Source organism: Salvelinus namaycush, chromosome 29 (genome assembly GCF_016432855.1).
Source record: "Salvelinus namaycush isolate Seneca chromosome 29, SaNama_1.0, whole genome shotgun sequence".
NCBI classification, from domain to species: Eukaryota; Metazoa; Chordata; class Actinopteri; order Salmoniformes; family Salmonidae; genus Salvelinus; species Salvelinus namaycush.
The window spans coordinates 6,067,578-6,092,492 of NC_052335.1; the positions used below are offsets into that span (position 1 = coordinate 6,067,578).

Sequence of the window (24,915 nt, forward strand, 5' to 3'; positions counted from 1 at the left end):
CAAAATAGCAATATTATCACTACTTTATGCAAGGATCTCTGTGTTGAGGATGCCTGGCGTTATTTCAATCAGGATGCGAAAGGTTATACCTGGACCAACAAAACTATGTCACGTAAATCTAGAATATATTTATTCCTAATTTCCCCCTTTTTGTTACAATTTGTTATAGATGTAGATCATCAGTTGGCTCCCTTTTCTGATCATCACTTGATTTCCCTGAGTTTACAAGCTACTAAAAAATCCAAAGGTACTCGAGGATATTGGAAATTAAACAACACACTTCTAAAATATACTACTCTCATTGAACACATCAAATCGTTAGCTAAAGATATTTTTGCAAGAAAAGACTTGGGTCATGGAAGTAGATGGGAATTTTTCAAATAAAAAGTCAGAGTGGTAGCCATTAAACGGGCCGAAGAGCTGATGCACTTAAAGAACCTTAGAGAAAAAGAGATGATGAGCAAGCGTGACAGATTATCTTTCTTTAGAAAACTATCTGAAGAGTAGTCTGTATTCAAGTCTTTACAACTAAAATTAGAACAGCTTTACACGGATCTTGCAAATGGTGCCTTTGTAAGGTCAAGAGCAAAATGGATTGAAGAGGGGGAAAGAAACACTAGTTACTTTCTTGCACTTGAAAAGAGAAACTACAAAAGAAAATCTATAACTGCACTTAAAATGAGCAATGTTTTATGCAAAGATCCCATTACAATATCATCATTTGTCAATTCCTTTTATGAAAACCTTTACAGCTCTCAATTTCAGGAAGATGGTTGTGAAAGCTACATTTGCCACATTCAGAATTATGTCCCTGTAATTGAGGATGATTTCCACTCAGTTTGCGATTCACCTGTGTCAATTGAAGAAATTAGAGAGGCTCTGAATTCAATGAAAAAAGGGAAATCACCTTGCCCTGATGGCCTGTCAGTTGAATTCTATAGACAGTTTTGGGAGTTACTAGAAGACCCGATTTTTAATATGTTTCAAGATTGCATTAAAAGTGGGGAAATGGTCTCCACTATGAAACAAGACCTTATTTCATTGATTCCGAAGCCCGATAAAGACCCTTCTCTCATTGACAATTGGAGACCAATTACTTAATTAAATATTGATTACAAATTGATTGCTCTTGTTTATGCCAAATGATTAAAGAAAGGAAAAGATACCATTATAAATGAGACTCAAACAGGATTTATGAAGGGCCGTCACATAAACCCTAACATTTGTTTAGTCTTGGACCTTATAGATTATTCAGATGCAATTGACTCAGATGCGGTTGTCTTATTTTTGGACTTCTGTAAAGCCTTTGACATAATCGAACATGAATTTCTCTTTAGGTCTCTTAATTTTTTGGGATTCGGTGAAGGTTTTATCAAAGTAATTCGCATGTTTTACAAAGATATAAATAGTTCTGTGTTACTAAACCTTAATACTTCCAAAAGATTCAGTATCAACGGGAGTGTACGACAGGGATGCCCAATTTCGCCATTTTATTCATTTTGGTTGTGGAACTTCTATCTCTAGATATTCTGAATAATGCAAATTTGTATGGCTTAACCATTTTTAACAAAGAAATCAACATTTCCCAACTGGCTGATGAGACCAGGTCGCCCATGCCCTTAATGCTATCACTGCATTCTCTATTGCATCAGAATTAAAACTGAATGTTTCTAAATGTGAAATCTTATGTTTACTTGACTCTGATGATAAAGAAATAGAAAATATTTGTCACGCCCTGGCCTTAGTATTCTTTGTTTTCTTTATTATTTTAGTTAGGTCAGGGTGTGACATGGGGAATGTATGTGTTTTTGTATTGTCTAGGGGTTTTGTATGGTAGTTGGGTCAGTGTCTTGTCTAGGTGTTTGTATGTCTATGGCTGCCTAGATTGGTTCTCAATTAGAGGCAGCTGTGGTTCATTGTCTCTAGTTGAGAGACATATTTAAGGCAGTCATAGGCATTGGGGTTTTGTGGGTAATTGTCTATGTCATTGTGTAGTGGTCAGTGTCAGCACCATTTGTTTATATAGCTTCACGGTCGTCAGTTTGTTGTTTTGTTTTGTTCGTTGCTCGTCTCTAATAAAAAGAGAATGTATTTCTCACACGCTGCGTTTTGGTCCTCTCTTCCAAGTCAAGACGATCGTGACAGAATTACCCACCAGAATCGGACCAAGCGGCGTGTCAAGCGGCAACAGGAGCAATACACACAGGATTTATGGCAAAGGGAGCAGGATCTGGGCTACACTACGTGGGAGGAGATCGACAGGTGGGCGATCGACCCAGGGCGAGTGCCGGAGCCCGCCTGGGATTCTCTGGCGCAGTGCGAGGAGGGATACCGGCGAATGGAGGCAGCACGAAGACGCGGTAGGAAGCCTGTGAGTCAGCCCAAAAAATTTCTTGGGGGGGGGGCTTAAAGGGAGTGTGGCGAAGTCAGGTAGGAGACCTGCGCCTACTCCCTGTACTTACCGTGGAGAGCGAGAGTACGGGCAGACACCGTGTTATGCAGTAGAGCGCATGGTGTCTCCTGTACGCGTGCATAGCCCGGTTCGGTACACTAGATTGAGCATTGAGCCAGGTGCCATGAAGCCGGCTCAACGCGTCTGGTCTCCAGTGCGTCTCCTCGGGCCGGCTTACATGGCACCAGCCTTATGCATGGTGTCCCCGGTTCGCCTACATAGCCCGGTGCGGGTTATTCCACCTCCCCGCACTGGTCGGGCGACGGGGAGCATACAACCAGGTAAGGTTGGACAGGCTCAGTGCTCAAGGGAGCCAGTACGCCTGCACGGTCCGGTATTTCCGGCGCCACCTCCCCGCCCCAGCCCAGTACCACCAGTGCCTACACCACGCACCAGGCTTCCTGTGCGTCTCCAGAGCCCTGTTCCTCCTCCACGCACTAGCCCTATGGTGCGTGTCTCCAGCCCATTACCACCAGTGCCTACACCACACACCAAGCCTCCTGTGTGTCCCCAGAGTCCTGTGCGTCCTGTTGCTGCTCCCCGCAGTAGCCCTGAGATGCGTGTCCCCAGCCCGGTACCACCAGTGCCGGCACCACGCACCAGGCCTACAGTGCGCCTCAGCCGGCCAGAGTCTGCCGTCTGCCCAGCGGCGCCTGAACTGCCCGTCTGCCCAGCGGCGCCTGAACTGCCCGTCTGCCAAGCACCGTCTGAGCTGCCCGTCTGCCAAGCACCGTCTGAGCTGCCCGTCTGCCAAGCACCGTCTGAGCTGCCCGTCTGCCAAGCACCGTCTGAGCTGCCCGTCTGCCAAGCACCGTCTGAGCTGCCCGTCTGCCAAGCACCGTCTGAGCTGCCCGTCTGCCAAGCACCGTCTGAGCTGCCCGTCTGTCCCGAGCCGTCAGAGCTGCCCGTTTGTCCCGAGCCGCTAGAGCCGTCCGCCAGACAGGATCAGCCAGAGCCGTCCGCCAGACAGGATCAGCCAGAGCCGTCCGCCAGACAGGATCAGCCAGAGCCGTCCGCCAGACAGGATCAGCCAGAGCCGTCCGCCAGACAGGATCAGCCAGAGCCGTCCGCCAGACAGGATCAGCCAGAGCCGTCCGCCAGACAGGATCTGCCAGAGCCGTCCGCCAGACAGGATCTGCCAGAGCCGTCCGCCAGACAGGATCAGCCCGAGCCGTCCGCCAGACAGGATCAGCCCGAGCCGTCCGCCAGACAGGATCAGCCCGAGCCGTCCGCCAGACAGGATCAGCCCGAGCCGTCCGCCAGACAGGATCAGCCCGAGCCGTCCGCCAGACAGGATCAGCCCGAGCCGTCCGCCAGACAGGATCAGCCCGAGCCGTCCGCCAGACAGGATCAGCCCGAGCCGTCCGCCATGAGCAGCCAGATCCGTCAGCCAGCCATGAGCAGCCAGATCCGTCAGCCAGCCATGAGCAGCCAGATCCGTCAGCCAGCCATGAGCAGCCAGATCCGTCAGCCAGCCATGAGCAGCCAGATCCGTCAGCCAGTCATGAGTAGCAGTCCCTCAGTCCGGAGCTGCAGTCCCTCAGTCCGGAGCTGCAGTCCCTCAGTCCGGAGCTACCCCTCAGTCCGGAGCTACCCCTCAGTCCGGAGCTACCCATCTGTCCGGTAGCGCCCTCTGGGATGGTCTTCAGTCCGGGACTTGCTACAAGGGTCGCCGCTCCAGAGGCGCCACCAAAGCGGGTATTGACAATGGTGGAGTGGGGGCCACGTCCCGCACCCGAGCCGCCGCCATAATAAGGCCCACCCCGGACCCTCCCCTTCAATGTCAGGTTGTGCGGCCGGAGTCCGCACCTTTGGGGGGGGGTACTGTCACGCCCTGGCCTTAGTATTCTTTGTTTTCTTTATTATTTTAGTTAGGTCAGGGTGTGACATGGGGAATGTATGTGTTTTTGTATTGTCTAGGGGTTTTGTATGGTAGTTGGGTCAGTGTCTTGTCTAGGTGTTTGTATGTCTATGGCTGCCTAGATTGGTTCTCAATTAGAGGCAGCTGTGGTTCATTGTCTCTAGTTGAGAGACATATTTAAGGCAGTCATAGGCATTGGGGTTTTGTGGGTAATTGTCTATGTCATTGTGTAGTGGTCAGTGTCAGCACCATTTGTTTATATAGCTTCACGGTCGTCAGTTTGTTGTTTTGTTTTGTTCGTTGCTCTCTCTAATAAAAAGAGAATGTATTTCTCACACGCTGCGTTTTGGTCCTCTCTTCCAAGTCAAGACGATCGTGACAATATTCCTGTAAAGGACTGTGTTAAATATTTAGGAATACATCTGTCAAAAAAACACTTAGTCAGACAACATTTGAATTTCTCTCCTAAAATTAATAAAACCAAAAATATATTTAATAATTGACTACAAAGATATCTTTCTATACTTGGGAGAGTACTTCTATCCAAGGCAGAGGGACTGTCTTGTTTTGTGTACCCCTCATTATCTTTATGTGTAAATCCTGCTACATGTAAAGAGATCAATAAGACCTTTCTTGACTTCATCTGGAAAAATAAGTCTCACAAACTTAAAAAGTCAGTCCTTTCTAACAAAAGAGCAGAAGGCGGTCTGGAAGTGTTGGATTTTGTTGACATAAATAACACTTTCAAGATCAACTGGTTGAAAAGATGTTTGATTAATACTGATTCAATATGGAATTTCATTCCAAATAATGTGTTTAATAAGTTGGGAGCTCTTCAATGTTTACTGAAATGTAATTATATATATGGCTAGGTTTCACCAACAAGCTTTAATGGCCTGAAATATGTTTCCTGCACAATTTTTCCCCACATAAAGCTCTTTTGTGGAATAATTCAGACATAACTGTGAGGAATAAACCATTGTTCTACCCCAGCTGGCATGAGAGGAATATTGACTTTGTTCTTGACGTTTTTGACAACAAGGGTAATATTCTCACATATGAACAATCTATAACATTGAAAGAGTTTCCAATACCTTTCAGAGTTTATTTATGTGATCAAAGCCGTTCCCAGTGGTCTAACTACACTAATGAAAACTCATCTTAGCTTTGGTAATGATCACAAAGTTTATCCAGAACTCAGATTGGAAGGCGTGGGCTTACTTGAGAAATCTTGTTGTAATTAATATATAAGACAAATTCTTCATTCACAAAACCAACTTACACCGAGAGGAACATTTTTCTGGAACATGCTTATTCCTGGTAAAAGCCTTACAAATATTGTATACCAAACAAAGTTAAGAAAGTTCACTTTAAAATTTTACATAAGATATATCCATGTAAATCCATGATATTCAAATTTAGTGGCTATTGATATCTGCGTTTTTTGTGAAAAAGAAGATGAGAATCTGTCTCACTTGTTCTTTGAATGTAAATTTGTGTCCGAATTTTGGGAAAACCTTGCAAAATACTTATTTACAATTATGAACACTACCCATGTTTTTGACATGAAAGATATTATATGTTACTATTGCAATAATAACAAGACCATTGAAATGATTGTGAATTTTTTAAATTCTTGTTGCCAAATGCTTTATACAGAAACAAAAATTCCAAAATTCTATACCAAAATTACAGATTTTTTTTATTGAATTTAACTATTTTATTAAAACAAATCAAATCAAATCTTATTTGTCACATATACACATTAACCCTAGTGAATAACAACAAGAATAACATTTTCCGAAATCATTACAATAAGATTTTTTCAGAGTGATTACCAATTGCACTAGAATTGTTTATTTTTTATATTTTTAGTTTGTTTTAGTATTTTCTTGTTAATACATGCATTCTGGTTTGTATGATGTAAGAATGTAAATTGTTGATCTGTATTTTGAATAAAAAACATAAAAAATAAAATAAAAAATAAAAAGCCTGCTTTTCAGCGAGCTGTTCTAAATACTGTACTATCACTCCCTTCGCCAGTAGGAGTCAGTGTAATTCAAAATGTTCAGGAGAAAAGTGCCTGTTAAATTTGTTCTTCTGCTTTCTTTTTTACTATTTTTTTGTGGGATGCTCGATTATTTGTATCGCAGCAGCTGCCACCGCGATTTACTTATTTTTTAACAAATACAACTAAATTAATTAAAAAGATTAGGTTTCGCTGTCTTGCCAAGGCTGCACTGCAGCATCTACTCACAGGCGCTAACCCACTACTGGACAGCACGGGGGATTTGACCTGCTTCGTTTCCGACCTGGGCCGGTTCACCCCTCCTTAGACAACTTGGTGGTCCCGGGCTCCCCCAGGATCACCATGTCGATACCGAACTTAGCGTGGACACCCGTTTGACATAGCATGCTGCAGCCCAGAGCTCCTCAGCTCACTTGATCCACCAACCTCAGCCTCCCAGTGACTTGGATTACAGGCACACGCCACCGTGCCCGGCGAGAAACTCAGCTGCAGGTAAAGATGATAAAGATGATAGTGTAGCGTAATTTCGAAGGAAGGCTGTCAACAATAGATATCTTATCTACGATCGGTGTACAGCCCACTGCACGGAAGAAGTTAACTGTGGCTTATAATAAAAGGTTTAATGTTTATTGGACATTTTAGTTCCGTCTCTGAAGTCTATGTCAGTCTTGTCAAAGCAATGAATTTGATGTTTATTTATTTACTGATCATACAGGGTGTGACAGGGTAGGAACTAAGGCAGTCTTTCCGATGCCACCCTGATTAGTTAAATGTATAAAAACAAAGAGGAAGAGGCTACACTCGACTACTCTCCATCTTTACTTTTATCTCAACAAAGGCAGAATACAGTTTTTAACCTTTATACTGTCTGTGTCAGCTCTAAAATAAATGTAAATTACTTTTTGAAAGAAGTACAGCCTTCCTATGTAAATATGGACTTTCCCCTCTTGTACCATGCTTGTAGTGTTGACAGTGTGTAAAAGTGAGCAAAACCACAGATAGAACAATGAGCCAGATATTTCACCGGATATGTAAGTGTGAATAATCCGGTTGGGGGTTCCACTTACTACCACATATGGTGATGAGAAGAAACCCAGAGTCCGGCAGTGGGAGAAGATTGAGGGAAAAGGATTTTGGCCGACACGCCTACTTCACGGAGTAGGCGTTCCCTAACGGAAATATGCAAATACATGCTAGAACACGCTAATAGGATCTTGCTAGCTCGTGCTTTGCTCTGGCCCCCTCCTTGCTTGTTCTGCCCACTACGACTCATTTGTTCCCATTGGAAACGACAGGCTGTGGTCTTCTTGGGTTAGTTATAACAAATCTTTGGTAAAACACACCCGATCCTCTCTCTGGATTGTTAGTGTAGAAAAGGTCCATGGAGTTGGTGGAATCGCCCTTTAGTTCATGGCCACTTGCGCAGTCTTATTTACAATGACAATGGACAATGATCACGGCCCTACAGATCATCACAGGCTAATTATGCCATTGACATAAGGTTAAAATGTAACGAAATTACATGTACATATGAAGACAAACCTGGAAGGATGAAATTCGAAACGTAATTATTATTTGCTGAATTGATCAATCCTGATATCAAACTGATTGAGATTACTGATTGAATAATTGATAACTGGTTCGATTTATTTGCATTATCATTCTCATGATTATAATTAAATGGTTATGATCCTAAATGGCTCGATCATGATTCCTATTGATCTGAATTGCTGAATTACCTAATAATGTTAATGAGAATGATTGTTATTATTTGACTTTTGTGATTATGAATTTGATTGGACACATGTTACTCTGTTTCCTTTGTTATACAGCACAGACAAACTACCCAGTCAAACATACTACTTTGTGGCTAAAGGAATTCCTGCCTCAGTCTCCTCCATACCTTTCAGTCACCTGACCTGTGACCACCTGTTCACCTTCACTATTGTCAGTCATCCTGCCGTGTGTGATCTCATCCATCTTCTCTTCTCAATTATATTGACTTATTATCGTGCTTCATCACCACAGCCAGAGACCGTGTTCTTGGAAATAACATTTATTGAGCAAGCAATGTATCTTCTAGAAAATGAACAAAAAAAGGTTCACTTGAGCAACACAAACACAGATACTGCATTTTACTAACCGTCATTCAATTAAAAGGATCGTGATTTGCATAGCTGCAAAAAAAAAAAGTGTTTTAGGAAGTCAACATCATGATCAATGTATTTTTCTGCAGCTTTTACAAAGTTTATCATTTAAATAAAGAATAGTAATATAAAACATTGGTGCAGAATCTGTTAAGCATTATTTTCTAATTTTGTTATCAATCACAAGCTACTACTGCTGTGCTATTGAAACATTGAGCTTATAATATAAATATAATTACATTTCATTCATGTCCTTGCGATGAGGAGGCAGGATAACAATGATAGAAAAACAGCTGCCAACATTTAAATATAAAGACAAACTTTTACAGTTTTTACCTATTTGAACTGTGGTAACAAGCACATACAGGTGTTATGCAGTTCTTATAGATGAGAAATTCAGGAAGCTCAAGTTTTAAAATGGCTTCCCTGAGGCCTATTACTACTTACACTGAAGATAACATCTACTGTTATTTGCATTTTAGGCTGTAAAGCACAAATTATATCACCTTCTTTGCATTTGTAACAACTTTGAGGCACTCCAATGCTTTGCAGGACTAAATAACAAGATATGTCACGAAGGGCTACTGTACCCCTGACAGTCTGTCTTCTTATGGAGAACTCCTTATTTGAAAAAATAAAGTAATTGAACACCACATAATCAATTGTCTAAATAAGGCCATGAAAGTAACATAGGACAGGAAGATATGATGCTTGGCCTATTACAAAAACACAATCGCAGGTTTAAAAATAACTTAAACCTCATGATAAATTGTGCCAACTTAGTCTTACTTGGGAGTAACTTCCCATGCAAATACAATACAAGGTTTTAAATAAAGTTCAGCTTTTTGAGAAGGCCTTGAACATTTTCTTACATCAGTCTTTGTTGTTTAAAAAAATGCTTTGATGAACAGAATCCTCACTGGAGTCCTGAAGGAGTCTTTAGGTAAATCACTGTCTTTCCTTGTCCAGAAGTCCATGAATTCACAAAGGAATAAAGTATTCTGTGTTGCCTGCTTTCCATTCTTCTTAGACATTTTACAGTGGAAACCTACTGGCTATTGTAAAACATATCAATAAAGATCTTCATTTTAAATTTAGACCATACATTTGAATTGTTTGTTTGTTGGGTTCAGTCCAGGTACCCATTCTAGCACTCTCACTAACCATACCACGCACGCTTTCCTCAAAATAGGCCTATTTTACTCAGCATGCCCCATTTCATGTCATAACTACAACTGGTTAAAGTGTCAGTTGGTGGACACTTACATTTTCAGTAAAACAGCCCCCTATGGCTTATCTCAGAGATACCCAGCATGACAAGCACACTCATAACATGATGCTGCCACCACAATACTTGAAAATACAAATCAACAACATTTGCAGTCACTCCACATTATTGGCCTGTATGACAAATTGAAAAGAAGGAAGCCTGTGTTAAAAATCCACTTCAAATCATCCATTCTGTTTGCAACAAGGACGTTGAACAATACTGCAAGACAACACAGCAAATAAATATATAAATAAACTTTTTGACAGCATCATGTTATGGGTATGCTTGTCACCGACAGGGACTAGGGAGTTTGTCAGGATCAAAATAAATATTAAAGGAGCAAAGCTCAGGTAAAAAGTTAGAGGGAAACCCGCCGCAGTTTTCTGATAACCTACGCTTGGAAGTTTTATTTTTTCCGCAGGACAATAAAACAAAAGTTAATGTCGAAGAAACACCAGAATGGTTTTCTTTTTTTTCTTTTTCTTAATTTTAATCTCTTTTTCTCCCCAATTTCGTGGTATTCAATTGGTAGTTACAGTCTTGTCTCATCGCTGCAACAACCGTACGGAGTCGGGAGAGGCGAAGGTTGAGAGCCGTGCGTCCTCTGAAACACAACCCAACCAAACCGCACTGCTTCTTGACACAATGCCCACGTAACCTGGAAGCCAGCCACACCAATGTGTCGGAGGAAACCCCATACACCTGGCTACCGTGTCAGCATGCACTGCACCCGGCGTCGCTAGTGCCCCATCGGACAAGGATACCCTTACCAGCCAAACCGTCCCCTAACCCGGACGATGCTGGGCCAATTGTGCGCCGCCCCATGGGTCTCTCGGTCGCGGCCGGCTGCGACAGAGCCTGGACTCGAACCCAGAATCTCTAGTTGCACAGCTAGCACTGCCCCCCAGAATGGCTTTCCAAGAGGTGTTGAATGTTCCTCATTGGTCCAGTCTCTTTCCTGATTTAAATTAGCTTGAAAACCAGAGACAAAGCTTTGAATATTGGTATCCATCAATGACTCCCAATCAAATGTAGAGTATTTTGACAAAAACAATGGATATACATTGCCCTAAGAGTTGTACAAAGTTGGAGGAAACTTATTCAAAATTATTCACAGCTGTAATGGCTGCCAAAGGTGCTTCCACCAAGTATTAACTCTGGGGTGTGAAGACATACGCAATCAAGACACCTTTGTTTTTGTATTTCTTACTCATTTGGAAAATGTTCTACACATTTCCTTTCAATATGAAAATGTGGAGTAGATCGGTAGGGAAAGAAAATTGATTTGATTTTAAGGCAGCAAAATGTGAAGACTGTGCAAGGGGTGTGTAGACTTTCAGGAGAATCAAAGTAGTGCACTAGAGTCACAGTAGTGCAGTTTATGGGGAATAGAGCGATTTCATATTGTACAGAAGCCTCCCATCCAACCTGGCCTGGGGTAAGGCAGGCAGGCTATAGTATAGTATATAGATATAGAGATATATATATATATACTGCTAGTAGAGACTACTGCTACTATGTAGGTCAGAGTATATGTCTGTGTGATCATTATGGGCATATTACTGCCAGTCTAGCTGCCTCAGCCTCCCCCACCTCAACTCAGTCTCTGCCCAGTCTAACAGATGAAACCCTGCTTTTACTCAAATCTAATCTGTATCTGCCTTTAAGCTGCTCTGCTGCCCACTGCCTTTCTCTTCCTGCTCTTCCTGGAGGCTGGTCTGCAGCTTGCTCCAGATGCTGGTATCTCCGGTCTGCAGGGCCTGCAGGAAGAGGTTGGTGTGCTCCTTGAGCCGGTCCAGGTCTACCTGGGTCCTGCGGTTCTGACGAATCAGGTCCTTGGTACTCAGGGTGATCTCCAGCAGGCCAGACTTGGACAGGATGTTGTACGTGTTGCAGAAACGCTTGCGCTTTATGTTATGGTCATCGCCATTGTCGTCGTGGTTGCCGTCATCGTAGCAGCTGTTGTCGTTGGTTGTGGCGACGGTGGGTTGTGGGAGGGAGAGGGTGTTGGTTTTCTCAGGGACCTCAGAGGTGAGGGTGTCTGAAGGGGTTACGGTTAAGGCAGGGGATGGGGCTGGGGAGAACTCTGATCTACTGACGGCGAGAGAGGATCTTGCAGGGCTGCTGCAAGCACTGGAGTCTGTGAGGGAGGGGGTGAGCCTATGCTGGGGAGAAGGGGACAGGGCGCTAGAGGGAGGAGGGAGACTGGGGGTGCTGGAACCAGAAGAACCACAGCTAAAACTACTAGACTGGTGCCTCTGATGTTTGTTTCTGTGGTTGTGATGGTGTTCCCGGTGGCTGGAGGCCGAGGGGGAAGAAGAGGGGAAATAACAAGAGCTTTCTCTCCCGGAGGAACTTGAACTGTCTCTAGGGTGAGGGGCGATCTTCGGGTAGGACCTGAGGATGGGAAGATACTTCTTGGGGCGCCGGCGTTTGGAGGAGGCCTCCTTAGGGTTGGATGTGGTGCAGTGGGAGACCACAGGGGAGACAACGGGCTGGACGAAGACCACCTGAGGCTGCTGGACCATCTCCACAGCTGGGCTGAACCCCCATGGCTTCTGAGAGGGAGGGTTGTTCCCGGGCTGGAGAGAGCGAGAGAGAGAGAGAGCGACACAGACACAAAACAGAAAGATTAGTTCATGAACAATAGTATAAGAGAGTATCACAAGGCTCAAGACAGAGGACACAGTCAATCACAATACAGACTAGCCCATGGATAATACTTTAAGTATTATAGAAGGCTACATAGAAATCAGTCCCAATACACAGATTAATAATCCATGACTAGGATAAAAGAAGGTGGAAAATGAAACGACAGAATATTCTTACATCCTGGAAATGATTTTTTATTTTTTATGAACCATCAAAGTAATACAAATCAAATCAGACACTCCAAGAAATCATGAACAGCTACAACTTCACTGATGGTTTAGAGGGACATTTCTAACATACCTGTTTTAGGAGGACATTTTTCATGATCATGGGGGACATGTTGGAGTAGGACCCCCCCACCACAGCTAGCTGTGAGGGATGAGACCCCGATGCAGGGCGCTGAGCCTCTCTCTTGGACACAGCGCGAGATGAGTCCTCAGAATCTGTCAGGTCTATGGTGCTGGCATCTGTGGAGGGAAGGAGGAGAAGAGCGATTCAGTGTTTTCGGGACCAGAAAAATAGAGTCAACTTCAATGATATGATGGGGGAAGACAGTTGGGAATCAACAAAGGGAAGTATAGTAGAAATCACCTTTCGAAGCTAAATGATGAAGATGGTAGTAAAGACATCAGAACGAAGGGACTCGGTGAGGGACTAACCTGAGAAGCCAGAGTCTCTCTCCGAGTCTGTTCTGGAGCTTCCTGACTTCATGGTTCGTAGTTTGCCCATGGTCCTAGATTGCCCTTCTGCTTTCTTCTTGGTACTACTCATCTTGTCTGTTTCTTTTCAATGGTCTTGTCAGTCACTCAGACTAATACACCCACATCAGTGTAGAATGGATAGGAAACCTGGGATGCACCCCCCCCAAAAAAAAAATCTGCATTATTATATGGTTAGTTACTACATATCTATTGCAACTCCTTCCGTGTTATAGGGGTGCAATACTGTTCTAGGGGTGCAATACTCTTTCTATTCTGTTAGAATCTAGCCGTTTTTGTGTCCCTCCTGCTAGGATTATAGTTCAGTAGCTAGCTGCACTTTTAGCATAACTGCTAGCTACTCCAATTTCTGGCTTTTGAAGTTAGCTAACTAACGTTGGCTACTTGATTGTTACAGACCACTAGCTAGCTATACCAACTACGTTAGCATGTCTGAATGCAAGGTATCTAGTTACATCTTTCCTTTGGACGTATTAGCTAGCAACGATTACAATACAGAACAATGCATAGACATGATTGAAACAATACAAATGTTGCCAACTTCGTGTCCTTGCCCAACCCTAACTTGGGGTCTGTCGTCCGCTCGCAGTCTCCGCCACAGTCTGTCTGTCGGTCTGGTGTGAGTGTGTAACGTTAGTCGGCAAGGTAAAGTACACATGTACACGGGACTAGACTTCTGGTACACTCCTGCCAGCTAGCGCACATGCAGCGAGGAATTCCAGGAGAATCCGATGCGATGCGATTTTCTTGATCGAGACGGTGCAGCAACACCACAGGGAGTGAGTGAGTGAGTAGCTAACGTTCCGAATGATCAACAATGTTCTCCCGGCAGTGAGAAACCGGATGAGACACCATATTCTAGTCTAGAGTCTTTGTACCTCACCTATCCATATTTGGAAGTATGTGGGCGTATCGTCGTGTTCTAAGCGTTTTTTGTGCTGTCTAGCCCACCCACTACTATATTTCACCCGTATGCCATCTAACGACATTGTGTTCAACAGTGAACTATGGGAGTTGTACCACAGATAGAACAATGACACATATATTTCACCGGATGTATAAATGTGAAGCCTCCGCTTGGCCTTTCCAAATACGGTAGTGAGAGGAAGCCCTCTGGCTGGCAGTGGGAGAAGATGGAACGAGATGGATTTTGGCCGACCTTCTGCAAATGTTCTTATCGATGAAACATTTGATCCCAATACAGTTTTCTGTTTCCAAAACAAAAATCTGTTATGAACAGAGTGGACTAAGTTTAGGAGACTTTACTCTTTGTTTAAAAAAACAACAACGTTTATACAAATTGCGTTGTTTAAAAGGAGTGCAAAGGAGAATTTACAAAGGAGGCGTTCCCTAACGGAAATATGCAGATATATTCTAGAACAAGCCAATATGATCTCGCTAGCTCGTGCTTGGCTCTGCCCACATCCTTGCTTGTTCTGCCCACTATGACTAATTTGTTCCCGTTGGAAACGACAGGCTGTTATCTATCTTGGTTTAGTTATAAACATCTTAGGTAGCACAGTACAGGCATTTCGGCCGTCACTAGTTACCACAACTACAAAGGCCCAAACCCCGCCCATTTCTACAATTTGTTAGAAATGTAACCATAAACCTAACCGCACTGCTAACCTTATGTCTAACCCTAACCTTATGACTAACCCTGACCAAAAAGCATATTTTTGTTTTCATGAATTTTCACGATATAACTAATTTTGACTTTGTGTTTGTGGTAACGAGTGGAAACCTGGCATTTCGCCTGTATGGGGAATCCGTGATGTGAGACCATAGTGTGCTGTTACATGACATACTAGTTTTCAAGGGGAGGGCATCAGGACACACACACACACACAATCGAAACAACCCACCTGAGGAAAATCTTATATTTACTCCTTTCCAAGAGAGTCAGTCAGACACATCATGACACTCAGTAAATGAACACAGCACATTCCCAAGACAAAGATGTAATTCTAACACAAACAACTCAAAATGTAATTCCCAGATGCCATTCCTGATACAGTGATCGCTATAAACTTATTTACATTTGAATATATTTCATTTTCATATATAATACAGTGGAATCCATATGGATTTGTTATTCTTCTCTGTCTGATGAAAGTTAGAGATATAAACATTATAGGTCTCGATATAACCTACAGTATGTCCATCCCTCCCTTTGATCATGCACTCTTCAGTTCAGAACATTCTGTACTGTAATATGATCATCATAGGGAGAGGTATACTGTGAAGGTGTCCGTTCTCTCCCTAATTCAGTCCACACCCATTCTGCATCTGTTTTAGCCTTCTTCGTTGTTGTTCCATACCAGATTGAAGCTAAATCCATTTATTGGCCTACTGCTTTTCAAGAACACTGCCTGCAAGGTGCGGCTTAATCCCTTGTCCCTTGGCAATTGCTTATCTCCTGCCCTGCCGTCCCTCTGTCCATCTCCTCTATGTCCAAGAGGTGGAGCTACTGTATCTGCTATTACAGTAGAATATCATCCATGTAAAAGTGTAAAAGTATTCTCAAGGCTGATATTGGGTATCCAGTATCAGAAAACTAAAGTTGATATTACTCTGGTATAAATTGCAGTTTGGGGTTAGTGTATTATCATGGACAATGAGTTGAGGAATTTTTGTATCTGGGGGGTAAACGAGTAGGTGTCTGGTTTCCCCCTATGCTGTCTTCATTCCACAGCTGAGTGGTGATTGGACAGCGGACTGGAAGGACGGGGACCCAAGTATCCAACTAGCTGTGTGGGTTCTGACACCTGCAAAGAAACAGGCAGAGTAAATGCTCCATCATCTGATGCTATGCTCACACTGTTAAAAGCACTTCTCTATTCCTCTTCTCTTTCTCTCTCTCTCTTTCTTCTCTCTTTCTCTGTCTCACTCTCTCAATTCAAGGTTGCTTTATTGGCATGATATTCAGGCAGTATGTATGGCCAAAGCATACCAAACATTTACAATACAAGACGTACATTACAGATTACGTACATTACAACAACAAAAAAAAAAAAAATATATGAATGGGAGTGTGTGTTGTCTTCGACAGTGGGAGGTCTGGGTCGCTGCGTAGTTCAGCTCCCACCCTCGAACCCACCACCGCGGCGTGAGTATCAGTATTGTGCGTAGGCAATTAAGTTTCTCTCTCTCTCCTCTCTCTCTGGTGTGTATCTCTGTGTGTGTGTAAGACTTCCCATCACCAGCTGAGGGCAGTCTAGTGCCACTTACTTGCCACAGTCTTTGGATCTTTTCCTGTGCTTCCTCCTCCTGGGATGGATCCTGACTCTGGGACTGCTGAAAAGGAGGGAAAGCAGTGGGGCTTGAGTTAACAAATCTACAGAAACAAACACGTCATTCTTAGGTAGTTACTATGTGATTACCATTTCACTATTACTGTTCTGTAAAATAAAGTGCTACCCAATATCAGATCTGTAACCATAGAAGTAATCATTAACTTACTCACCTCTCATTCAAATGCATCTTCCTGTGTCTAAAAACAAGAGGACCGGTGTTATGAGTCTCATCAAGGTCATTCATATTCATTAGTGCGCACCATAGCAAAACATTTGGCAACGGCATATGAAAACAAGCATTTCTTATTCAATACGGTCAGGGTAGTCCCTTCCCATTTTGTCCTGATTGCTTCCGTTTCGTTCCCAGTGAATACAACTCCGTTTTTAAGAGAATGTGCCTGGGTGAAAGAGCTATTTTGAATTACTTAGATAGCATTACATGTCAGATGATATTAGGCTTTATTACCTGCACTCACAGGTCTGATGCTCCACAAACGTCAGCTCCACGTACTGCCCTGTCCTCTCAGTCGGAGTTATCCTCATCAACTGACACACATACAAACACACAGAGGAAAACACAAACACATGCATTGAGGTGTCCATGCGCTCAAAGATGTGGACAGGCATTGGGTGTTTTACCGGAACATATATCTCTTTAAGGTTGGAAGAGGGTAGCCCAAGGCAATATGTGGCCTCCTGACACAAAGTGACCCCCACCTGCATGGTGACGTTACGTGTGAGGATGGGGTGACACTCCAGGTTCTCGTCTCCACAGCAACCAGCGCATCGCCACAGGGGCACGCAGGCAGGGCTAAAAATATATTCCACCCCTCCAGGGTACTCCTGCTCCACCTCCACCAATCGCTCCATCGAACGACACAAACTCCGCTCCAAGACCTCCCGGAACAGCATCACTGCAACAAGAGTTGACCAATGAACTATCACTCAGACCCAGGTTGATTGACAGCTGACCAATGTATTCACTATCTCTAAGAAATATTAATAAGACAGTTACTTAATTTAAGGAACAAAAGAGGCACTTACCTCTAGAGTGTGGTTCCACTGGGGAGTGAGAAGTCTGGAATAAAAAGAAGGCGAAAAAATGTTATGTTATATTTCAGATAGAAGGAAATGACCACAGGTAGACATCACTGTGAACAACATAGCCAATACATAGTGACAGTTGACGCCCACTCAGTCAGTCACAGAAACGTCGACTCTGAACATATTTATTGGGCAGCGTACTCTTGTGGTAGAAAGAAAATGCTACAGCTGTGAGCAAGCAAGAGTTCTGTTATAGCCTATTTTCAGCTCAACCAAGGCAGAAATAATAATATTACAGGGCCCCAGAGTCCAGACCATAGACTTATATCCAGACTAAAGCAGTGCAGTGGGATAATGTAGGATAGCAGGATCATCTCCAGTAATAGAGAGAGAGAGAGAGAGAGAAAGAAAGAGAGAGAGAAAGAGAGAGAGAGAGAGAGAGAGAGAGAGAGAGAGAGAGAGAGAGAGAGAGAGAGAGAGAGAGAGAGAGAGAGAGAGAGAGAGAGAGAGAGAGAGAGAGAGAGAGAGAGAGAGATCTTTTTCCTCAGGACCAAAGATTTTCTCTCCTTGTTTTCACGTACTGATTCCACCCACTCTGGGGCTTTTTGAGTTCCAATGAGAGTTGACAGTTCCGGTGAAGCCATGGTTTGGATAAGCCCAAAGTTCCAAATGTAGAATGATACCCCCTGTTGTTTTAGTAAACTGTTACATGATGTTAATAATCAAGCTGTTTTGTGAACTTGAAGCCATGGAAAGGATAGTCTTGCTGACACAAGCTCACGTTGCTTGCGTCAGCCGGGTTGATGGAAGGAAGCCATGGTTTCAACAAACCTTAGGCCATGCAACGAGAACGTCTGTCTATAAGGAGACATATTTTCCTCGGTGTTACAGTGCTGCTGAAAACCTGAGTGTTGTCACTCAGCAGCAACAAGAAGCAGTGATGTGGCAAAACTGCAGCCATCCATCTCTGTCGCCATAGTGACGCCGCGTAACCAACCATAGGCAACGATACATGACCGTTAGTCTCTTCCCACTGGCCACTAACGCACAAGTACAAAAAGGCATCCCAGGAAGTCTCTACTGTAAGTCTTTGTTTGGACACAGTGAGAGACATGTCTCCGGTCAGGAACTATGAACACAAACAAACACAAATACAAGCCCAGACAGTGAACAGGCAGCTCACAGAGACAATGGGAGAGACACAGTTTTAGAGTTCTCACAGTATTCTGCTAGCCACCCTTGACCTCACGGGGTCTCTCTTTCCCTCTCTCTCCTCCTCACTCGATTTCTTCCTGTCCTTTCTCTCTCTCTCTCTCTTTTCTCATCTCTCTCTCTCTCTCGCCCTCTCTCATAAGTTGTATTTTATAAATGTCAGTTTGTATCTCTGGATCCAGTGGTCCCATCTGGGCTGGTTTCAATGGCTCTAATAAATCTCACCATTAGCTCCTTTTTAACTGGCCTCCATTACATGTATCCTGTTGACACTAAGAGTTATTTTCTCTCTACAGGTTTCAGCTGGTTATTTTATCACACACAACCCCCTGAAGTGAGACGGAGGCGGTGGTCAGGTTTTGTAGTGATTTAGGTAGAAGAGTGGAAAGTCCCGGGCCCGGTTTACGAGTGATGTAACATGCGTTTCCCAAAACACCATGCAGAGAGAACGGTCGCTAAGCGTGACAGAAAGGGAGCACTGCTCTCAGCTTTCTCCATTCAAATCTAAATTCAAAATAAATTGCGCACCCTAGAATGAACTCAAAATAATTTTTACGACCGCAAATAACCATAACTGTAGTGACCCTGTGTTTATAAACGTGGATTTCGACTTTGCCACTTCCGCATGCTTTTGTGGCACATGTAACGGATGTGAAATGGCTAGCCAGTTAGCGGGTACGCGCTACTAGCGTTTCAATCAGTTACGTCACTTGCTCTGAAACCTAGAAGTAGTGTTGCCCCTTGCTATGCAAGAGCCGCGGCCTTTGTGGCGCGATGGGTAACGATGCTTCGTGGGCGACCGTTGTTGATGTGTGCAGAAGGTCCCTGGTTCGCGCCCGGGTCGGGGCGAGGGGACGGTTTAAAGTTATACTAATACATTGATGCTGTTGACCTGGATCACTGGTTGCTGCGGAAAAGGAGGAGGTTGAAAGGGGGGTGAGTGTAACGGATGTGAAATGGCTAGCTAGTTAGCGGGTACGCGCTACTAGCATTTCAATCAGTTACGTCACTTGCTCTGAAACCTAGAAGTAGTGTTGCCCCTTGCTCTGCAAGGGCCGTGGCTTTTGTGGAGCGATGGGTAACGACGCTTCGTGGGTGACTGTTGTTGATGTGTGCAGAAGGTCCCTGGTTCGCGCCCGTGTCGGGGCGAGGGGACGGTTTAAAGTTATACTGTTACACACAGTCGATGCCACGTAGGGCTACGGGCCAGAAGTTTAAGGGTTTGACGAGCTCACTCTCCCTGCCTGTTTCGTGACAATACGATCAGAGCCGGATGAAGACAATGATTAGTTAGGGGGAAATCAGATTTTCAACATTTCGATGCCATATTTACAATTATAAAAAATATATGCTACACATTTTCCACCAAATGGTTTCTGTGCCATTGCACCACACAACCAATAAACAGAGCATACTAACTTTGGGCTCTTCAATATCATGTTTTGCGTTTTCAACACCACAATAAATAGACTATGTCAACCTCGACAAACAGAAAATACATCCCTCCCTACATGGTTTAGTAACAGATGTCTCTTCCCATTCATCAAATGGCTGCTGCACAGTTTGGATTGATTTATTTATTGATTTTATGTGTCATACATATACAGAACAAAAATATAAATGCAACATGTAAAGTGTTGGTCCCATTTTTCAAGAGCTGAAATAAAAGATCCCAGAAATGTTCCATACGCACAAAAATATTATTTCTCTCAAATGTTTTGCACAAATGTGTTTACATCCCTGTTAGTGAGCATTTTTCCTTTGCCAAGATAATCCATCCACCTGAAAGGGGTGGCACATCAAGAAGCTAATTAAACAGCATGATCCTTAGACAGGTGCACCTTATGCTGGGGACAGTAAAAGGATACTCTAAAATGTGCAGTTTTGTCACACAACATAATGCGACAGATGTCTCAAGTTTTGAGAGAGTGTGCAATTGGCATGCTGACTGCAGGAATTTCCAACAGAGCTGTTTCCAGATAATTTAATGTTCATTTCTCTACCATAAGCCGCCTCCAACAAGGTTTTTATAGAATTTGTCAGTACATCCAACCGGCTGCACAACCACAGAGTACGTGTAACCACGCCAGCCCAGGACCTCCACATCCGGCTTCTTCACCTGTAGGATCGTCTGTGGAGGGGGGATGCTGAGGAGTATTTCTGTCTGTAATAAATCCCTTTTGTGGGGGAAAAACTCATTCTGATTGGCTGGGCCTGGCCCACCAGTGGGTGGACCTGGCTCCCAAATGAGTGGGCTTTTGTCCACCCATGGCTGCGCCCATGCCATGTGAAATCCATAGATTAGGGACTAATTCATTTATTTCAATTGACTGATTTCGTTCTATGAACTGTAAAATCTTTGAAATTGTTGCATGTTGCCTTACCAGTGTCTCCCGACACCTCCTGTCTCAGCCTTCGGTATTTATGCTGCAGTAGTTTATGTGTCGGGGGGCTAGGGTCAGTCTGTTATATCTGGAGTATTTCTCCTGTCTTATCCGGTGCCCTGTGTGAATTTAAGTATGCTCTCTCTAATTCTCTCTTTCTTTCTTTCTTTCTTTCTTTCTTTCTTTCTTTCTTTCTTTCTCTCTCTCTCGGAGGACCTGAGCCCTAGGACCATGCCTCAGGACTGCCTGGCCTGATGACTCCTTGCTGTCCCCAATCCACCTGGCCATGCTGCTGCTCCAGTTTCAACTGTTCTGCCTGCGGTTATGGAAACCTGACCTGTTCACCGGACGTGCTACCTGTCCCAGACCTGCTGTTTTCAACTCTAGAGACAGCAGGAGCGGTAGAGATACTCTGAATGATCGGCTATGACATTTACTCCTGAGGTGCTGACCTGTTGCACCCTCGACAACCACTGTGATTATTATTATTTGACCCTGCTGGTCATCTATGAACATTTGAACATTTTGGCCATGTTCTGTTATAATCTCCACCTGGCACAGCCAGAAGAGGATTGGCCACCCCTCATAGCCTGGTCCTCTCTAGGTTTCTTCCTAGTTTCTGGCCTTTCTAGGGAGTTTTTCCTAGCCACCGTGCTTATACACCTGCATTGCTTGCTGTTTGGGGTTTTAGGCTGGGTTTCTGTACAGCACTTTGTGACATCAGCTGATGTAAATTTGATTGATTGATTCATTTATATTTTTGTTCACAGTACAACGATTTAGGAAAATCATCAAGATTGGTCAATAAGGTCAGAGACTTATTTCCATTGGTGTCCCTATTTTTTACATAAATACATATACAATTACGTAGATACAGACACATTACAGAGACACAGACACATTATGTAGATACAGACACATTACAGAGATACAGACACATTACGTAGATACAGACACATTACAGAGACACAGACACATTATGTACATACTGACACATTACAGAGATACAGACACATTACAGAGATACAGACACATTACGCAGATACAGACACATTATGTAGATACAGACACATTACAGAGATACAGACACATTACGTAGATACAGACACATTACAGAGACACAGACACATTATGTACATACTGACACATTACAGAGATACAGACACATTACAGAGATACAGACACATTACGCAGATACAGACACATTATGTAGATACAGACACATTACAGAGATACAGACACATTACGTAGATACAGACACATTACAGAGATACAGACACATTATGTAGATACAGACACATTACAGAGATACAGACACATTACGTAGATACAGACACATTACAGAGATACAGACACATTACAGAGACACAGACACATTACAGAGACACAGACACATTACAGAGATACAGACACATTACGTAGATACAGACACATTACAGAGACACAGACACATTACAGAGATACAGACACATTACGTAGATACAGACACATTACGTAGATACAGACACATTACAGAGACACAGACACATTACAGAGATACAGACACATTACAGAGATACAGACACATTACAGAGACACAGACACTTTACAGAGACACAGACACTTTACAGAGACACAGACACATTACAGAGACACAGACACATTACAGAGATACAGACACATTACAGAGATACAGACACATTATGTAGATACAGACACTTCACAGAGATACAGACACATTACGTAGATACAGACACATTACAGAGATACAGACACATTACGTAGATACAGACACATTACAGAGACACAGACAAAAAATGCTCGACATTCAGATGAGTATTACAATTCTTACAAGCTTGTTTTGGCTGGTCTGTAGCTTATTCTTTAGATGTTTGGTTCTGCTGGTGAACAATGATGTGCAGGCATAATCAAAGTGACACTGGACTAGTGCACTTGCCAGACTCTTTAGAGCATGGGTGTCAAACATACGGCACGTGGGGGGGTCTAATCCAGCCGGTGGGTGGTTTGAGTATTTTGTTTAAATAGGCTATAAAATAAAATAAAATTGAAACAAAACAAAAAAATGGGGGGGGGGGGGGGGGGGGGTGAACTCAATATACTTTAAAACTACTAAAAGCAAATCGAAACGGTGTAGAAATGATAATGGACTTATATTCTTGACAGTCCAGCTTGCTAATAATCACTAGACAGTCAGGGAGAATCTAAAATGGAAAAAACACTGGATAGACAACAATTTTTTGCACATTTTTACTGCAAGGAAATATAACTAATTTTCAGTGCAGCCCTCAGGACCGCGACCATATGTGACCCACAGGAAAAATAGGTTTGACACCCCTGCTTTAGGGTGTCTATAGCTAGGTTTCCATCCAATTGGCGACAGATTTTCATGCAAATATTCTAAAATCTGCATAAAAACATTATGCACATTTTCCCATCAGAGTTGTGTTTCCATCAAATTGACTTGTTGCGGATAAAAGTCTGTGCGTAAATACATAGTGTACAAAAATATATATTTTAAGGTTAAATTTCCATGCACCAAAAAAAAAGTTAAATGTGTTTCCATCTAATTTTCAACTCAAGGCCTACTGATGGTTTTGTCACTAAAAATGTTGCATAGGTATAGCAAATGTGCCCACTCTGGTATTGGCACGTGTGCTCTAGCCAACAGCTTGCAGATACAGTGCAGGTTTAGTTTACTACATGATGAGATTATTATGGACAAAGGTGTGATATTATTTGTATTTGTCAAATAGCATCCAAGCATTGATCATCATGTCACCAGAATAAGACCCTCGATATTTATTGAAAGGAGCATCAAGTTCATCACCGTGCACTTTCACTACCCTGTGAAGTTCATCATAATTTACTTAATCTGTAGCATAATAAAATGCATGGTTTCCAAAGTGGGAGGAACACTCAACATGTCGTCACGCGTGACTCCAAGTCATAATTCAATATGATGGTTGTGATATCGATTTGTTCGCATAAAGGCGTTCTCCACCGCCATTTCTCGCATAATAGCTTTTATCGACGCAAAAAGATCCCGCCATGTCTAGCGATCAAATGATCTGTTTGCATTCATATAATTGTGACGAAACTTCCTGTTTCCATTACAGCTGTCATGATTATTTTATATGGTACGACTTTACTCGCATTAAAACTGGATGTCAAGCCATTTTGAGGATGCTGGAATGATGTTTTGGATGAATGTGCGCATGTCTACAGGATACATTTGATGTAGCCTAAACAGATTAAAACATTGTGACTGGTCGTGTTTAAAAAGTGAAATGATAAATAGTTAGGCTATAATGAAGCGTTAGGTTCCAGGTGCTTGAGGTATAGCTGCTCGGGTTGGAGAGGAGGCAGAGGGCGCTTTAAGCTTTCCTGAATAACTGGCCCTGTCAGAAGCATATGTCGCCACGTTATTATTGGACGACTTGGGAGAATGATGACCTGCAACAGACAGCGTATCTCAGTATCAGAAGTTTAAAAAATACAGCCAGGCTGGCCAGCTATTGTGCCTTTCTAGATCGTATAAACTGTTGAGAGTAGACCCACCCACTGATCCAAATGGTATGAAACATTCAAATCACAGGGCTATTGCGCTTTTTTTCAAATGAAATTTTCACTGCAGCCAAGAGTAGAATTTTGTACTCTCTTGAAAACAATAATGCAATGATTCATTGCATTGTGGGGTTGTAGGCTGCTAGGATAATTGTCTTGTCCCTAAGCAATATCAATGGGGTACCTTTTTGAGCTGCGTGTCTCAAGTCTTCACTGTTCTTTCATGCGCAATGATGCACCTGGCCTCCACCTACCACTATTGTCACTATGAATGGTGGATAGAGG

At 43.2% G+C, this 24,915-nt stretch overlaps 2 protein-coding genes across 4 annotated transcripts; both read right to left on the reverse strand.

Moving 5' to 3' along the window:
- Nucleotides 1-11,118: 11,118 nt before the first annotated feature.
- cipcb (CLOCK-interacting pacemaker b) lies at nt 11,119-13,980 on the reverse strand. 3 transcript variants are annotated; one of them, XM_038968818.1, is made up of 4 exons: nt 13,696-13,980; nt 13,071-13,259; nt 12,712-12,878; nt 11,119-12,341 (listed from the first exon to the last, which is right to left on the reverse strand). In XM_038968818.1, the coding sequence occupies exons 2-4, from the start codon at nt 13,180-13,182 to the stop codon at nt 11,406-11,408; spliced, it is 1,215 nt and encodes a 404-aa protein (XP_038824746.1). In that variant the 5' UTR covers nt 13,183-13,259; nt 13,696-13,980; the 3' UTR covers nt 11,119-11,405. The 3 variants fall into 3 exon arrangements, with proteins under 3 accessions (XP_038824746.1, XP_038824744.1, XP_038824745.1); XM_038968816.1 differs by having other exon boundaries at nt 13,672-13,980; XM_038968817.1 differs by having other exon boundaries at nt 13,659-13,980.
- Nucleotides 13,981-16,357: 2,377 nt separating this feature from the next.
- Nucleotides 16,358-18,114, reverse strand: LOC120023936 (vascular endothelial growth factor A-like). The gene is made up of 6 exons (XM_038968039.1): nt 18,052-18,114; nt 17,471-17,504; nt 17,144-17,364; nt 16,893-16,972; nt 16,597-16,623; nt 16,358-16,427 (listed from the first exon to the last, which is right to left on the reverse strand). Exons 1-6 carry the CDS (start codon nt 18,112-18,114, stop codon nt 16,358-16,360), a joined length of 495 nt encoding a protein of 164 aa, XP_038823967.1.
- Between the last annotated feature and the right edge of the window lie 6,801 nt (nt 18,115-24,915).

Bases quoted from the DNA above. Each gene is read 5' to 3' on its own strand.
- cipcb (XM_038968818.1), bottom strand. From the start codon at position 13,182: ATGAGTAGTACCAAGAAGAAAGCAGAAGGGCAATCTAGGACCATGGGC. The intron at 12,879-13,070 runs GTTAGTCCCTCA...TTCCCTCCACAG, and splicing joins GAGAGACTCTGGCTTCTCAG to ATGCCAGCACCATAGACCTG. The intron at 12,342-12,711 runs GTATGTTAGAAA...CGCTCTCTCCAG, and splicing joins AAAATGTCCTCCTAAAACAG to CCCGGGAACAACCCTCCCTC.
- LOC120023936 (XM_038968039.1), bottom strand. From the start codon at position 18,114: ATGGCTTCACCGGAACTGTCAACTCTCATTGGAACTCAAAAAGCCCCA. The intron at 17,365-17,470 runs GTAAGTGCCTCT...TCTGAGTGATAG, and splicing joins AGTGGAACCACACTCTAGAG to TTCATTGGTCAACTCTTGTT. The intron at 16,973-17,143 runs GTGGGGGTCACT...TATGTGTGTCAG, and splicing joins CACGTAACGTCACCATGCAG to TTGATGAGGATAACTCCGAC.